The sequence below is a fragment of the Haemaphysalis longicornis genome, unplaced genomic scaffold (assembly GCF_048455015.1).
Source record: "Haemaphysalis longicornis isolate Haplotype H1 unplaced genomic scaffold, Haemaphysalis longicornis Haplotype H1 scaffold_8, whole genome shotgun sequence".
Taxonomy (NCBI): Eukaryota; Metazoa; Arthropoda; class Arachnida; order Ixodida; family Ixodidae; genus Haemaphysalis; species Haemaphysalis longicornis.
This window is the reverse complement of record NW_027526445.1, coordinates 45,585,346-45,602,059: the sequence shown is the minus strand read 5'-3', so window position 1 is coordinate 45,602,059 and position 16,714 is coordinate 45,585,346. Positions and strand designations below refer to the sequence as shown.

Genomic DNA, 16,714 nt, shown 5'->3' with positions numbered 1-16,714 from the left:
CAGTAGGTTTGCCGCGCTCGGGTTACGTCACTTCCGGTTGTCTGCTTTTAGCCAATCAGGACTCGCCAAAAGGGACACTTTTGAAAGGGACGCAAAAGGGACAAAACTCGAGAATACCGCCCCTGAGCTGTTCCTTTGGTCTCACCACGCTGATCTCGCAGGAGTACTTCCTGGCCTCGGCCTTTGTGACCGAGGACGGCCTGGGCTACGCGTCGGTGATGGGCCGTTTGGTGCTGCTGCCCTTCCTGGGCGCCCTGCCGGCCAAGTTCCTGCTCGAGCACCGCCCACCCACCCTGCGTCCCTACTGCCTCGCCTCCATCGCACTCGTCTTTCGTGAGTCCCTCCTCCCCGGTGGTTGTTGTGTTTGTCGACGACGGGTACCCCTCAGTGCATCGACTTGGCTCCCCTGCTTTTCTCTTCCCCTGTGAACAGTGGTCGGACTGGTGGCGATGCACCTGGCCCACAAGCGCAAGTACCTGTTCCGGCGAAACTGGCCCGACCCAACCTCCAGAGGCGTGGGTGAGTCCCCTCTCTGCTCCTCCGACACTTGTGCAGTGGTTGCCCAACAGCTCCAGCCAATGGCAGCTTGGCGCATTGATATCAAAGAAAGACCGTGCCTCAGACAGAACCCTGTGACAGTGCAGCCCCTGTACCTGGAATGGATCCTGTTGACAAACAAGAAGTTTAAAACCTAGCGCTTTCAGCACCTTTGAGATGAAAAGGGCGACTGTGGGGGTGTATTTTAAGCACATTTTATTTGTGGGAACTTCCTCTGAATTTCAAGCAAGGTTCTACTATTCCGTATTTTACCTCGTGTGGGAATTTTTCTGCTGCTATTTTGAGGTGATTTGTTTTGAGTGAAATTCAACCATTTGCACACCTCTCGTTTCAGTTGTGAATTGTCGAATGCTGTGTAACATCTGCATTGTTGCGCACCAGTACTGTGAACAGTGCACGTAAATACTGTCATTTTTCGTGGAAGTTTGGCACGGGTATAAGTACCAAGGTAGTGTTTGTTGTTTGGTTGATCATCTTTAGTTTGCATTTTGTAACACACTCAATGTACTTATATTTTTGTAACTCTAGCAAACAATTGTGGAAAATTGTCGCAGGAGGAAATGCCGCTGGAGTGGTCGTTTGGACAAGGGACAAAAGTCCTCTTGTTGAAACGCTAGCCCCATCAGTGTTCCCATTCTTTGGCGCTTCCTCATAATTTCAAGCCTTGCCCTGAATGGAAGTCTTACTGAGATTCCTAACAGACAGTGTGGTTGTTAGAAATTCGACACACGGAGCCGTACGAGCCTTCAAAAAACCTACGAAGTCTTGTCGTGTAACCCTGGTACTTTTTGTCTCGGCCATGTGCACGCGTGTTGTGTGAATTGCAACGCTGTGTGCTATGGCTTGCGTTGCAGGTATGGACTACCTGGGCGACGGTGCTGGCAACCGGCTGATGATGTCCGGCCTGTGGCGCTATGTACGGCACCCAAACTACCTGGCTGATCTGCTCTGCCAGCTGGCCTTCGCCCTGCCCTGCGGTCAGTGGTCACTTCTCTGTCTGTCTGTCTGTGTGTGTGCGCGCGTGCGTGCGTGCGCGCGCGCGCTTTTGAGGGGATTAGTTAACAGTAGGCACAATTTTCCTAGATAAGAACACGAGTTAGACCTTAAGCTTGAACGTCTTATCACTTTTTGACATGGTATTGAAAAGCTTCAAGGTGACTGGGATTACCGACGACCTTGCCTGCATCGCTTGTTCCGGTGATTTCTTCGTGACTGCCTTGTCTATTTTTGATTCCGTTTTTTCTATTACATTCCTTGGTTTACAGTTCAGGTCGTGACACTCTTTGTTTTCTAGGATTCCTTTTTGTGATTTTTTTATTCCAGTAGTCGTTATCAGTCTGCATGCCTCAGGGTTCGCACAGGTCCTTGAAAACCTTGAAAACCCTTGAATTTAGAAGTGTCAATTTCAAGGCCTGGAAAGTCCTGGAATTTTTAACGGGTCCTTGAAAACCCTTGATTTTTCCGGAGAGAATCAATGGCCCTGTCTTTTCACAAGAATTTAAAGTGTTTGTCGTGGATTTTAGGCGCTAACAAATTAAAGAAACATTTTAACAATCAAGTTTCAGTATTGCGTGAAATTACAAGTTTGGTGGATTTTCATTATTACATGGCAACATTGGGAGCAGGCACTTGTCAATCCAATCCATGTCGCGATACAATCCAGTGAAAACCAGCTTCTGTTCTCTCTCTTGCATCTTCCATCTAGGCTTTGAACGCTCTCTTCTTGCATGTTTGCTGTGCCTCATACGCTCCATCGGCGTTCGCTTTTACATGCAAATGGTGGACGTGTACATAGTTCATCCTGCCTTGCAGCAACACTTGCTGGGTTAATTTAAGCTGATTCTCTTGCTGACAAAGCAGGAGATGCAGGCAACATTAACTAAGTTTTGAAATCAAACAGCGTCACCAAACACAAAGGAAAAAGAAAAACCTCTAAATACCAGCCATGAAATAAAAAATAAATCTGGTGGAGCATTTACGAACCAGTTAGCACCTATCTAAATGTGCACTAATTGCTTAGATATTGTGCAATAAAAAACTTTTGCATTGTGTTGGAAAAGTTATAAATAATCCCAGGAAAAACATCAGATGGGGACCTTGAAAATGTGTTTACTGGTCCTTGAAAGTCCTTGAAAACCCTTGAATTTTTGCTTTTCAATCCTGTACGAACCCTGATGCCTGTTGTACATTCAGCTCTAAAAACTGGAAACTAAAAAAAAAAAAATTGTGTTGTAAATAAAAACTGTCACGACCTCGTTCATTCATTTGGAAATGCAAAGCACTTCGAACAAGTTTTCTGCCACGTTTTATAAGCCACTCAAGCTTGATACAAGGTGAACAAAAGAAAATTTTATTACTAAAAATTTTTTTCGAAATATTACTTTGAAATTTTCATGGTGTTATCACAGAAACATTTCCAGTTGCTGTGTGGATTTTCATCAAAATCCACGAAGAAATAAAAGAGTTGAAAGCCATGTCTCCTTCCCCCGTAATGTAAGCATTTGTAAGCAGTTTGTGCCGACGTGTTTGTTGTCTTCATTTGAATGCAAAGGATAGCTTGAATTTGGTTTTTCTTCGTTTGTATTTGGAGACTGAGTAGTGTAATTACACGGCTAGAAAATGTGGAGCAACGATTCTAAGCACTCAGCGGACTTTGGATGTTTCGTTTCTCCGAAGAACTTGGAAATAGTTCAGGTTCTTCGAATTTCACCAAAATTTATATTTTTCTAGCTCAAATTACACCAACGTTTGTATTTTCTAGCTTTAGTACTACTCCAAAATCACAGTTCGCAAGTGGCACTAGAGATTTCACGTCCCCGCGGCATTCAAGCACGCCATGATTGTACCGCTGGGGTAGGCAGGTGATGGGGCATGCTGCCGGTAATGTGTGGTTGCTTGAGGCAGGCGGCACTGTTCAATGCCTCGAGTGCCCCGTTTTCAGCGACCTCTGAAGGTAAAGAGGGCCGTGTCGCCCAATTCCCCCGCAGGCATTCATCACGTGCTGCCGTACTACAGCGTGTTGCTGTCGACGGTGTTCCTGGTCGCGCGGACGGTGGCCGTCGAGCGCAAGTGCCAGGACCGCTACGGCGATCTCTGGACGCGCTACACCCAGAATGTCAAGTACCGCCTGGTGCCCTTCGTCTTCTGATTCGGCCAGCCGCCCCCTTCACACGTTTCCCCCTTCCTCCCTCCTCCTCCCCCCCCCCCCCTTGTTTCCATGTGCTGGTGCCTCAGTGGCAGAGTACCCACCAGACATGTTTTGTTCAGTAACGAAATGAACTGGGCGCCGGGACGGGAAAAACAGGCCCGGTTAGTAGACAAAAGCGAGAGCGCGGGAAGGCTTGTATTATTGCTGCCTCAGGCCTGCAGGTGTCGACCGTTTTTTTTTTAGTTTTTGTCATGATTTACTAGCAGTGATAAATCACTCGTGTGAAAATTACTCATTAAAAGCCCGAACAACGTGGCTCGTAATCAAAAGTCGAGGCGGCTTGGCTCGCCTTTGAGTGAAATAGCTAAGCCGCAAAGGCATGCAGATGCGGGATCACTTCTCACTCGCTTCTACTCATCTGTGCACGCCGGGTTCGTTCACCGCGTCTTGTAAAGGGCCACACAGTCGTCGTCATTGTACCAGTGTGCTCGAACGAGTGTCTGAAATTGGTTATTGCGGAGCGAATGCGTCTCATTACCATTGCGGCGGTTTTAGCCCTCTTCGAAAATCTTGTCATCGCGAAATCATTGCTTTGTACAAAGCGGGCTCCGTGTGTTTGGAGGATGTTTGAAAGTAGCCGCGGATGCTGTGGCACATCTCTCAAAAGTGTGCGTTGACTGGTTGGAACGCGCGATAATACTTCATGCTCCCAAGGCTCCGCAGTTTTGCTTGAGCGCACTACTTGGGATGGCAAGGATAATGCATTTTGTTTTGTTCAGTTCTATTCATTTGGGCGCGAGTGGCGAGCAGGAAATTATCTGCCATGACGTAAATGTATTTCCCTTGACACGCGAAAAATGCGATACTTTGCGGTGCCATTTTTAAGTCGAAACAGGCAATAGGTGAGAAGTAAACGAGATTTGTTTCATCGCGTGCAATCATTGTTTTTAATAGGGACAGCATTCACCTTCACCTGACGGTATACGTCATCTGCGCTGTATGTACTTTAATGCAGCTTTCCATTTTTGGATTGTTTTAGTGCTCGCGTCATTTGTTTCTGATTTGGTCGCAGATTGACAGTGCTCAGAGGACCCATTGTAGAGCAATCTCTTACCTTCAGTACCTTTTCTCATTCTCGTGGGCAAGCTCTGGCCACCTTGCTGCATGCACTTTTCTGTCAACTTCCGCTGTGTAAATAATGAGCCGAGAAATGCGTTATTTTTATTTTCTCTCGCTGGTAAAGCGACAGGACACGAGCGTTTTGCGTTCTGAACGACGTCGCGTGCTCACGGTACATGGCCAAAAAAAAAAAAAAGTCATTTTTGTATTCCCAAGATGGTTATTTTTTATGTTCTGTATCCTTCATATTGCTTAGCGGCATGTCCTCAACATGCAACGAGAGTTGTCCATTGTATCGCTGCGTTGTGTAACAATAAACATTACACCATACTTAACTACTGTCACGTCTCTCTTGATGGGTTGTGTGAATGTCTGTAGCATTTCTTTGAGTGGCAGTATGGACGAACTGCACCACATAATGGGACCTGGAATTGCAACAAGGACATGCCTTTGTGGGTGTGTACTATCGTTTTGCAGCTAACAGACTGTTTAGGGGGTGTTTTACTGCTTTGGATGCCAGTTTTATCGATCAATGGATCATTTGATGCTCGCATTAACACTATTCTCTTAGGATGTCACCCTGGGGCCAACGCTCACTTAATTCTGTAGTGGCACAAGATTCGCTTCCTTATTTTTTCACGGAATCGTATGCTCACAATGTTCTTGATTGCACTTCTTTAAGGTTGGGTGGTAATATCTGGGATAGCTGAGTTTCCGGTGTATGGCATTTGTGTGCACTAGGTGCGACTGAGCTGCGTGTGGCGAGTTTGGAATTCATTTAGTATTACAGCAAAAATGTTCACATCGGCCCCCTCAATGGCACCATCATGTCTGTATGCTGACAAAAACTGCTAGAAAAAATTAACCAGGCTTCATCTTCCTCGAAGTGGTGAATAGTGCCGATCTTGCCTGTATTTGGGGGACTTTGTCACATGACATAGCCCCCAGGAGGAAACCGATTGCCTCTTTCACCGAAATTTTTGTCGTGTTAGGCCTAACAATGTTGACGAGTACCTGCAGCAGTGCATACAGTGGATTCTACATTGCTTGGCACTTGACAAGGCACAGCATTAGGGCTACCTATAGTTACGCGCAGCAAGATCAAGCGTACATAAACGGGGAGGTGCGTTGTTGCCTGAAACTTCGTGCAAGCGCAAATACTCGCCCATTCGTAGATGCTGCCCACAGTAGCACGCATACTCCTGAAGGTGTATTGTCTAACACTTATGCGACAAGTGTGTGGCACTCCCCCGACCCTAATCTTAGTTGGCCGCTAAGTTCAGTGGCCCCGCCAGGCTCGGTGGGCAACATTGTGGACGGCCGGCCAATAAACACGGACAAGCACAGCAGCTCGCGGTCAGTCGGTGTCACCACCAGCATGCTGCAAGTCGTCACTCGGCTAAAGGGTACCGCGACCCTCCCGCATCGCGAATGCGGGGCAAATCGTGACAACTTACCCCCTCTTTTTTTTGTTTTGTTGCAAGTCCAAAAACTCTCACAATGTAACCAAGTTAGTGCTAAACATGTACTCGCTGATGCTGGAGCTTTAGAGACCAATGCCACGATCTGTCAGTCGCTGAATTGGCGAGGATGGGAATGCAGAAGGTCGTCGTAGTCGTCGCTGAAGAAGTTGAGGGCATGGGGGATCGTGTAGAGTTCAGCTCAAGGGCCATCTCGCAGCTATTGAAGGCAAGAACAGGCTACCCTCAAGCGATCCCTTGCGCGTCAAAGCTTGGACTGACCAATTAAGATGCCCAGTGCCCTCTCCAGTCACATGGTCTTCCCACTCCCCTCACCCTGTGGCGTCCACCCACGAAAACATTTATCAAAATTCATTCCCCAAGATGACACCACCCCCGTGTAACTGCCACATTCAACAACTTCAGGCCAGATATACTTAAATCTGAACAGGATGTATGCGCAGATGCCAGAGTCGCTGTTAATAGCGTAAAATGCCAAAATTGGGAAATGGTGATTAGAAATTAACAATGATTCTGGCTAGTCGGTGAGCACTACCGCTGCTGGCCTTGCCAGAAATGTGTATCGCAAACTTCCCATTCTCTCTGGTGATTGCACTCTATAAGATGACCACACCACCTGTTGACTCGCATTCCCATTGTCACTGATTCATTTGAAGCGTTATGGAGCTACAGGCACATACTTCCACGATCCCATTGGCTCATAAAATTCTTCTCAATGTCGACATTCTTAAACGGTGGGGGAGTAGTGGTTGTTTTGTTGGATCAGTCGGGTTACAACGTCTGACACAGCAGCTAGGGACGACATCGTGTTTTATGAGCGGTAGATAGCTGCCTCTACCGTGCCGCTACCACCGTGACTTCCCACGACGAGCAGCGAAAAAAAATTCAGGTAAGCTTGCACTCGCGGAATACTAGAACGGTGAAGCTATTGTAGAGGATCATTGACGGACACATAGTCGTTTTAGTATCCTTGTGGTGTATTGGTTGATGTCTGTGGCATGGCATTTCAATGACCTTAAGTTGAGCAAGGCCACAGTGACCTCGTCGTTTTGGTCAACGTTTCTGCATGCCAAGCTTGACTTATCGGCTCTAGCGGATGCTTTGCACGTTGAGCCTCTCGAAGCAGAGCGGCCTCTTCTCCCTCAGCCATGTGAACTATTCACGAATGGGCCATGTGGAGTCAATGATCACCTACAGCAGCATCCAGATTCAAGTCGCTGCTCTTGTACAGTACAGAATGCATGCGCATGGCAACACGAGGACAAACGAACGAGAGGCACACACTATGATGTGCGTTTCTCGTTCCGAACAAGTGCTGCCACGATACAGCAAACGCTGGAGTTCTAAATCTCGCTAAGTGGGTGTGCTTGGCTTAACGATCGTGCATCGAGGCGCGTGTGCACGAGCACTGCACATTTTCTTGGTATTTTTTTAAAACTGCTCACACCATGTACACACACGATTTGCTCAATCGCTCGCGTGCTGTTTTTTCACGTTCAGAGCAATAGCCCTCTTTCAGATCACCGAAAATGTTGGATCCAGAAAATACTTCAGGGGGGAGGGGGGGCTAAGGTCATAAACTTCTATCCTTCCCCACCCCTGGTTGCGGCCCTGGTAGCGCTAACAGTTGTAAATTCCGCTTGTCGTCGTCGCTTATTGAATGTAACAATTGAATAAGCATTACAAAACAAAGGCGTAGCTTATGTAGTGGCCCTGGGTCTAAGCAGTGCCTTTCGTTTCACCGGTGTATGGGCGCATTGGCAGCGGCGATGCACACTCGTCAATCAAGCACTGCATTGCGGCACACACCGGCTCGAGATCGGCCTCACATCGCCCAAAGTTGGCAAGTGCAATTGGTACAGTCGTGTTCTGATTTTGGACTTCGTTAGGAGGCCCCAGCCAAACGGCCAGGGCCATTAAAAAATTGGCTGTGTAAGCTCATTCAACAGCCCCTCCCCACGGTGATCTTTAGTAAAAGGCGAAAGATCAATCCGCTGAAGAGGTTTATTTTGTCCATCGAAGCAGATACATAACATGCCTCGATGGAACTACTCATCGGGTAACAAATATACATTACAAAAGGGAAACACAGACAAACAACAATTCAGAAGTGGCTTCCACTGGCCTACACACAAGTTGCAACATTTTGTACCACGCAGGGCACAACATAAACAGAGTAGAAAGTCGAGTTGTTGGCAAACGCGAACAGTAGTTTCAGGGTCGAAACACAATGAATGTGGGTAGAAGTGCTACAGTCTTACATAATTACGGATACACACATGGTAAAGTGAACACTGCAGATAACTATGTATCGTATTTAGTCTGATTACAAGGCTAATATTCTAACTTGTTTTAGTATAGTTACAGGGCTAATATTCAACTATTCTTATTCCCAAACGTGCGTTGTTGACCTTGATGAAGCGGCACGACCAACGCAGGAGGAACGCCTCTTCCCCCAGCGTGGCGAGCTCCGCTTCCAGGTGTTCGAACAGACGCGTGCGCATGCGCAGCAACATGGGGAACATAGCCTTGTGAGGCCGGGACCGGAGTGCCGCGACACCACGACGCCTCCACACAACCAGGGCCCCCACGCATAACAGAAAAGTTACGAGGGCATCGCGCGATTTTGTGCGCTCCCCTAGGCGTACTTTAAACATCCTAGACATCAGCGTCCAAAACGTCCTCGCTACAGAACACTGAAAGATTGCGTGTCGCAAAGTTTCATTTTGTCCGCATTGAGGGCACCGCGCTGACGGAGTTACGCCCCACGCTGTCAAGCGGTCTCTAGTGGGCAGAACGCCCCAACCACGCTCCCACCCGAAATCTTTGACGTCCGCTGGGAGGACCGAAGAAGTCAGCTGCCTCCAGCGCGCCTTTTTAGAGCGCGCTTTCTGCTCTGCAGTGAGTTTCGCCACAGCAAGTTGCTCGCAAAGTTCGCTTGGGGCAATGTCCGAAATTTCCAAGTCGGGGATCTGTGCTATCAGTTCTCGAAAGGTTTTCGTGACATAGGTGTAGAACGACGGCGGTTCCTCTGCCAAAGGGCCGATGTAAGGGTCACTGTAAAACACACCTCGCGATGTGCCCAGGAAGTAGTTTAGAAAGCTGCTTCCTATGTAGTCCGGGTTTCGCGTCAAATCTACAAACCTACGCAACGCGAGGACGCTGCACATTGTCGACATGCATGGAAGGCTGTATCCCCCCATGCTGGTTGGGAGCCGCATGAAAGCCCGAGCTACCCTCTCCGTCTTTCCTCCCCAAAAGAAAGAGAAGAACTTGCTCTCCAGCTTCCGCACTACATTTCGGGGTGGACGAGCTATGCGCGCAACGTAATAAAGAGCGGAAGAAACGCACGCTTTAATTACGAAGCTGCGCTCCGCAAAGGACAGTTTAAATTGCGCAGCCACCGAAAGGCGCTTTTTGGCCTTCTTCACAATTCCCGTCCATGTCTCACGCGCCACCTCCCCCGAGGCGTGGTACGTTACACCAAGGACTTTGACGGCGGCGATCCACTCCACTTCTCCCCAAAGGCCTGACGTGAATGCTCCGAATCGCAGTGCCTTACTCTTACCCTTGTTTATTTGCGCGCCAGACAGCTCGCTGTAGATGGAATAGAGGCGCGAGAACGCGGTGAAGCTGCTGTCGTCCCGCAAAAACAGGGACACGTCATCTGCGTACGCTGACACTTTTACCTGGGCCTGTCCGGGAAGGGGAAAGCCGCGTATGCCAGGAGAGTTCGCCACGCGTCTAAGTAGAGGGTCGATTGCCAGGACAAAAAGTAGGGGGGAGAGTGGGCACCCCTGCCTGATCCCTCGCTCAACTTGGAAAGGGGCGCTAAGTTGTCCGTTTACGAGGAGTCGGGAAGTGAGGCCACGGTACAAGAGGTTTAACCTCGTAATAAGTTCCATTGGAAAGCCGAAGCTGCGAAGAACGGCCATCAAATAACGATGTTCCACTCGATCAAAGGCTTTGGCTTGATCCAGCGATACAAAGCAGCCTGGAATGCCTGTTCGAGTGGCGAATGCGAACAAGTCCCTGGTGAGAGACAGGGCTGAAAAAATCGAGCGCCCCGGCACGCTACATGTCTGGGCAGGGCTCATTACGTGCGGCAACACTTTGGAGAGGCGCCTTGAAATTATGGTGGCTACGATCTTATAGTCAGTATTCAGCAAAGTAATAGGCCTATATGCTCGCGGGTCTGACGGCTCCCCTCCAGGTTTCGTTATAAGGACTATGTTGCCCTCTTTAAAAGAAAGTGGCCGCACACCATGGGTGAAAAAGGCGTTCACCATCTCTAACAACGGGTCCTTCAGGCACGAAAAGAAGGCTTTGTAAAAGCTCAATGGGATGCCGTCTGGCCCCGGGGCTGAGGACTGGTTCATGCTTCCGACTGCATCCCACAGCTCCTCGTAAGAGACAGGAGCGGTCAAAGTGTCAGCTAAGGAACTGGGAACTTGTGGAAGTTCACCGCAAAAGTTTCGAACATTCTCCTCAAATTCCGGGGAAGATTCGCGCTCTCCTGACGCCTTAAAAAATTCCCTGAAGTGGTGAGTGAACACTTCACTTATGTCGGCTGGACGCGAACTGGCGGCGCCGTTCGGCAACACAACGTGGGGCACGTGCGCTCGGCCGACGTCATCTACCGAACCTGCCCTAATATACCTTAGTGCCGACGGGTCTGACAAAGGCCTGCCTTGCACGAATGCGCGACCCGCTGCGCTAGACGACTGACGCAAAAGCCTCTCGTAGCGCGCCCTCAACAGACCCTCATAGTCGCGCATGGCAAATGTCATTTGCCCGCTCTTTATGATGCGCAACCTCCTCAAAGCCTCATCCAGTTCTCGTGAGATGCGCGCTTTACGTTTGCGTCCCGCCTCCATAAGTATCTTGCGCCAACTCGACTTGAAGTCTTCCCACTCGTTCCTCTGCGGCCCGGGTTTCAGCTGGTCCTTAAGAGAAGCAACGCTATCAGGATCCGCTAGCAGGCAGATGTCCATACGCCACATGTCATGGCTGGAGATGGTTCCGCGTTGCACCAACTTTACGGAGACGGGAGAATGGTCGGAAATACGGGGTGTGCCAGACGGAAACACCAGAACCTCGCAGCTTTCGAGGCATCGACTGAGTTCTGGGGGCAGATAGAATTTGTCCAGCCGGCTGGCGGACGCTCCTCTCGCCCAAGTTGCAGCGAAGGTGCCGCCGTGGGTCTGCACCCAAGCGTCACTCAGTCTAAATTGATCTACCAAGTCACCAAGAGCGCACGCGCCGCGCCGCGGTCTTCCCTGACCCGGCCCCCGAAGGTCTCGAACAGGGTCTAAAACGCAGTTAAAATCACCCACTAAAAATGTGGGGTAACTGTCGAGTAAGTAAACATCCAGCGATGCAAAGAAATTTGTAGAAAGGTGACGCTGTGCCGGCGCGTACACGTTTACAGCACGTACTCGGCGAGAAAAAAGGTAAAAATCGACCGCGATCGTTCGGCCGTCAAACCCAAAGGTGACATGCGCTTTTTGGCGCAAACTGGGTCGCAAAATTATTACGCCAACTCCAGAGGCAGGCGAGTTCGACAATGTAAAAAAAGCGTCAACACAGAAGCGCTCTTTAAACAGGGAAACATCTCGAGGCGTGCGAAAATTGCACTCCTGCAAGAAAAGAACATCAACGTTTCGCGCTCGAGCAAAGTGCATAACCTCCCTCTGCTTATCCTGGTTTCGAAAGCCTTGGGCGTTCAAGGAAAGAAAGTGCACTAGCATAAAAGGTTAAGGCGCTACTTAGCGTTGATGCTCCTTTCTTTCTCCACTGAGCTCAGTGATCGACTCGCACGCCGAACATACCACGAGCTCCTTGGGCCTGGCGTAGCGACGCACCTCGTGAGGCGCAAAATAGAACAAAACAAATGACACGTGACATGAGCGGCACGCGAGCACGGAGCAACTATATAGGTGGTTCGATAGGGGCCGTGTGCAACGTGGAACGATGTCGCGCGACCCCGGAACGGAGCAACAACCAGAAGGGACCCAATGATAGCCGCTGGGGCCAACAAAAAACAAAATAAGGAACGATGCTATGAAAGAGGCATCAATGAAATTTCGCGAAGCCTGTATACGCAATTTGTGTTCCCCTGCTCGCCAGCGAGAATCATCGCCCTTGTGCACGAATAGCAAGGGCGCCGGTAGAAAAAGAACGTTAATAAAGGCTGCGAAACCCATTGATGCCCCTTCAATTACAAGTCTGGACTGGCGTTAGAAATAGGCAGACACAGCTTCTTACTTATGTCTGCCGTGTGATCCGAGTCGGTTGCCGATGAAAGTTCGCGTTTGCTGTCCACACGAGAGCTGTCCAATAGGTCCGCAACCTGGCTAATCGGGTTAATCAGGCGCGGGTCCTTGTTCTGTGTTGAGAGGGCTTGCTTGGTCAAGACAAGTGGGTCGGCAGGCAGCGAGGCGTCGTCCTGGTGTCGAGCGAGGCCAGCCGGAAGACTTGCCGCCGTCGCATCACGGTGGTAGGGCTTGGATGCTTCTCGGCGGGCGGGCTTGGCGTCGTCCTCGTTGAAGGGAACGCGGAGTCCTCGGTTGCGGGCACCTCGGGCCTTGGCCGCTGGAACGTGTGTTTGATCCACAGGCTTGGACAACGATGGCTGCTTACGCTGATCCGCTGAGCTTCCTTCTTCTGTGTCGACTTCCGAAGAGCTGGTCGGGGAGAAGGAATCATCGGTGGATGAGCTGCCCGCTGTCGCTGCAGTGGGTTGGCTAGCAAGCTCGTTGGTTGATGACGTGTCCCTGTCAAGTGCGGGCAATGATTCAACGTCATCCATCGGCGTTTCTTCAACGCTTGTCGTGGTTTTCGAGGCGTCGTCATCGCTCGAAGGCACAGAACTGCAAGGAATGTCCTCGGGTGGCGTCTGTCGCTGGGATGAAGTCGCCTGCGAAGCCTCGTTGGCGCCGCGAGGAAGCTCGGGAAACTCACTCGCTGCGTCTGCGTAAGACCGCGGCCGCAGGCAGTCCGCCGTGGCGTGGTCTCCCCGGCAGCGGCGACACACGGCCGAGCATGAGTCGAACTCGTGTCCGAAGGCCTCGCACCGAGGACACCACGGCGTCTTGCAGTCGGAGCGGTTGTGGCCCTCGCGTTCACACCGAGAGCACACTCTCTTAACGCCCCGGTACTCGCACTGTACCTTGTATCCTCGCACAGACAGGAAGTTTGGAATGGGTGACTTCATCTCAATACGAACGAGACGAACGCCGTTCTCAATGCGCGGCCGACCATTGAAGTTTGGGTAGTGCACGCTGAGCACCCTGCCGTAGGGCGAGAGGGCTGCTCCCAGATCTTGGTCGTTCATGTACCATTGGAAACGATAGACGGTGACGTACACGATCTGAGGACCTATGCATGTAACGGGGCACGAAGTGCCATTCACGACGATGGCACCACGCTCGTTGAGGCTCTTAGCTGCAGCAGCGGACGAAACCGCGGCACAAAACTTCATGCCTCCTTGGTGCTGGAGGCCCTTGAGGCCGTGGGGACCCACGACGTCTTCGATGGCATCAATGATGTCGTCGACGGAAGCATCCTTGGGGGCATCAAGCTTGAAGCATTGCGCCTTGGGGACTGGTGGCCGGTATTTCACGGCAGCGGGTTGCATAGAGGCCATCTTGGACGGCGAGACGAAGGAGACGGGCAGCAAGGTGGCGGAGAGCGTCCAGAAGCACAGGGGGGGGGGGGCTACCCAACGCAAAACGTAGGGTCGCCCCGCAGGAAACGAAAGAGAGCGCTAAGAACACGAACTGACGTGGCGACACTGCCTCTGAACGTCATCGCATGCGACACTGCCTCCTGTTCTGTTCTGAGGAGAGGCGCTGTTCTGAGGAGAGGCTTGAGCGTGTGATTCTCAGGCTGTTTCGCCGATGGGCGCCTTCCGCGACGAACAAACAACAGTCCCGGGTGGCCAAACGTATTTGTAACAGAATAAACGAACACTGGCTGAGCTAATTACACTTCTGAATACCTGTTACCGTTACCAAACTAAAGAGGCACGTCTTTGTTAATAAAACATCATAGATTTAAAACTGGTAAGCGACATGGTAGCTATATACAACACCGAAGTTGCAGGCCAAGATGGCGGCGTTTTATTGTGAGTTGTGAGTGCTTTGGACTGGGGATAGCTTGAACTCATTTCAGAGCTCACCAGCATACAACCCAGTCCGGGGGAAGGGGAGAGGGGAATAAAGGGGATAGGTGAGAACAAATGGGCTTAGAGAAAGAGGGAAAGAAAGAAAGAGAAAAGGAGTGATAAGGCGCCCCCCCCTTCAAAGCGAAGCTGGCCGACAGGCATTAGGCTAGAGCCGTTGTATGAGGTTCGTCTCTTCGAGGAAGGCCAGGACAAGTCGGAATTGGATTGGATTGGAGTAAATTTTATTAGTGCCTGCAGATCGACGTTTGACGCTGGCCCGGTGTCGTCCTAGGGGTTAGCCGTATAACTCGGTCCGAGCCATCGCTCGCCGTTGACGGCTCCCGAGTCTCGTGCCTTTCGAGCGCCCTCAGGACCTGCTGGACGGCCGAGAGTTGGTGTTCGGAGTCGTAGCTCTTCGCGGCTTCTTCCAGCCGCCGCGGGATGGTTCTCGGTGCTGCTTCATCCGGTTGTTTGGAGCAGTCCCACAGGTCGGCCATCTCCCTACGGCAGACCTTGCACCTGTCGGTCGAGTACGCTTCTGGGTACATTCGATGCATCAAGGCCTGGGTGGGTAGCGACCCGTTCGGTAGCTGTCTTAGAAGTACGGCCTCCGCCCGGCTCAGCCCCGGGTGCGGGGCGTGGGAGAGCTCTGCGAGCCAGGCGGTAGGCCCTCGTGATCTCGCCGTAGTCCGTCATGCGGTCTTTGGCTCCAAACCACGCGGGATGGTCGGTCGCGGGGACGCGGTTGCTTTGAGCTCGTGCCGCTACGTGTGCCGTCTCGCCGTCGTTCGCGTTTCTCGCCGACGCGCACTCGCCCGCATGCGCCGGGAACCTCTTGATCCTCACTCTTTTTAAGTGCGAATGCACTTTATAAGCGACCCCAAACCATCCACCGCCGGCGGCGGCGGCGGCGTCGGCGCCCGCAGTGCTCCTCTATATTTAAAAAAGAAACAGCATCCAGTTTCGATCCGAGGACTTTGCGGCCGCAGCGCGACGCTCTACCGACCAAGCCACGGACGTGACGCTGATATCAGTGTTAGTGACGCGCCTTATATCTTTAACGCATTCAAACTACGTCGTCAGCGGCGTGCGTTGGCGACTCAGCGGCGTTATAGCGGCTTGATAACTGCGTGGTGTACACGTGATACTACAAACCCGATGGAAGAGATGGAAGAGAAGGCGGCGAGGCGGTGGGCTGCGGGGGCCGAGCGCAAGCGCCGCAAGCGGGCCGACAACCGTGCATTCGCACTTTCACATTCTCCCCCTCGGGGAAATGCGGGGGAATTTTTTCTTGCAGTTGTACTCCGCGCAGCACGCGCGCGGGCCCCTCACACATGCGTCCCTTGGCGTAGTTGCGCACCGCCGTTCTTGAATAGCTCAGCCTTTGGTCATCTGACGCTCGCCGCCGTCCGCACGGCACCCGTGGACGCTTCGATGACAGCCGCGGCGAAAGCCTCTCGTGGATATTCGGCCGCGTCCACGTACCGCGCGTGTCCGTCATTGGCGTGTAGGTCGATGAGGGCCTTGGCTCCCGCATTCCTTCTTCCCTTGTATTCCGGGTTCATGTTTCTCGGTAAGGGGTCTACCCTGATCTTGCTCCGGATCTCGTTGGGGCTGGACAGTTTGGCGTTCTCCTCGTTCTAACGTCCGAGACCCAGGTCTTCGACCATCTTCCTCCCGGCCTTGGTTGTTGACAGGCGCTCGAGCTGAGCCGTTTGTTGCGCCTCCGCGATCTCTCCTAGCTTCAAGAATCGGGGCGTGCTAGTGGACTCGAACAAGCCCAGCGCCGACTTGTATGCTTTTCGGGTGATGGCATTGATCTTGTTCCGTTCGTGTTGCAGCCAGTTGTGGTGGACCGCTACGTACGCGATGTGACTGACGACGATGGACTGGACGAGCATGATCAGGCTGTCCTCCTTCATGCCGGCTTTGCGGGACGTGACTCTTCTGACGAGACGCATCGCGTCGGCCGCCTCGGCGGTGAGACGGGCGACGGTTTCGCCGTTTCTTCTGCGCTTCTCGACGACCATGCCCAGGACTCTGAGCTTGCCGACCTCGGGGATCGTCTGCCCGGACCGCGTTACGATCTTGATTTTCTCGTGCTCTCGCCGCTGACTGTTTTTGGTTTTGCCTCTTTATGGTGGTATTATCAGGAGCTCCGACTTTCTTGGCGAGCAGACGGGGCCGGAGCCGTCGAGATGGTCATCGATGGCGTTCACGGCCTCCTGCAGCTTGGCCTCA

At 51.6% G+C, this 16,714-nt stretch overlaps 2 protein-coding genes and 1 non-coding gene across 5 annotated transcripts in view; 1 reads left to right on the top strand and 2 right to left on the bottom strand.

Moving 5' to 3' along the window:
* The window catches only part of LOC144149193 (delta(14)-sterol reductase TM7SF2-like), a 43,820-nt gene extending 38,660 nt beyond the window's left edge, over nt 1-5,160 (top strand). For all 3 annotated transcript variants that reach the window (XM_077680721.1, XM_077680720.1, XM_077680722.1), the window contains 4 exons: nt 162-333; nt 433-519; nt 1,413-1,535; nt 3,546-5,160. In XM_077680721.1, coding sequence (XP_077536847.1) covers nt 162-333; nt 433-519; nt 1,413-1,535; nt 3,546-3,706 — 543 coding nt within the window. In that variant the 3' untranslated portion in view covers nt 3,707-5,160. The remainder of the gene's footprint in view (nt 1-161; nt 334-432; nt 520-1,412; nt 1,536-3,545) is intronic.
* Nucleotides 5,161-8,196: 3,036 nt separating this feature from the next.
* On the bottom strand, nt 8,197-8,318 carry LOC144150352 (U5 spliceosomal RNA). Its single transcript, XR_013318507.1, has one exon. It is a non-coding gene; the product is annotated as a U5 spliceosomal RNA (small nuclear RNA).
* A 4,208-nt stretch (nt 8,319-12,526) lies between these two features.
* LOC144148275 (uncharacterized) lies at nt 12,527-13,980 on the bottom strand. The gene has a single exon (XM_077679834.1). It carries the CDS (start codon nt 13,952-13,954, stop codon nt 12,527-12,529), a length of 1,428 nt encoding a protein of 475 aa, XP_077535960.1. The 5' UTR covers nt 13,955-13,980.
* Nucleotides 13,981-16,714: the final 2,734 nt, after the last annotated feature.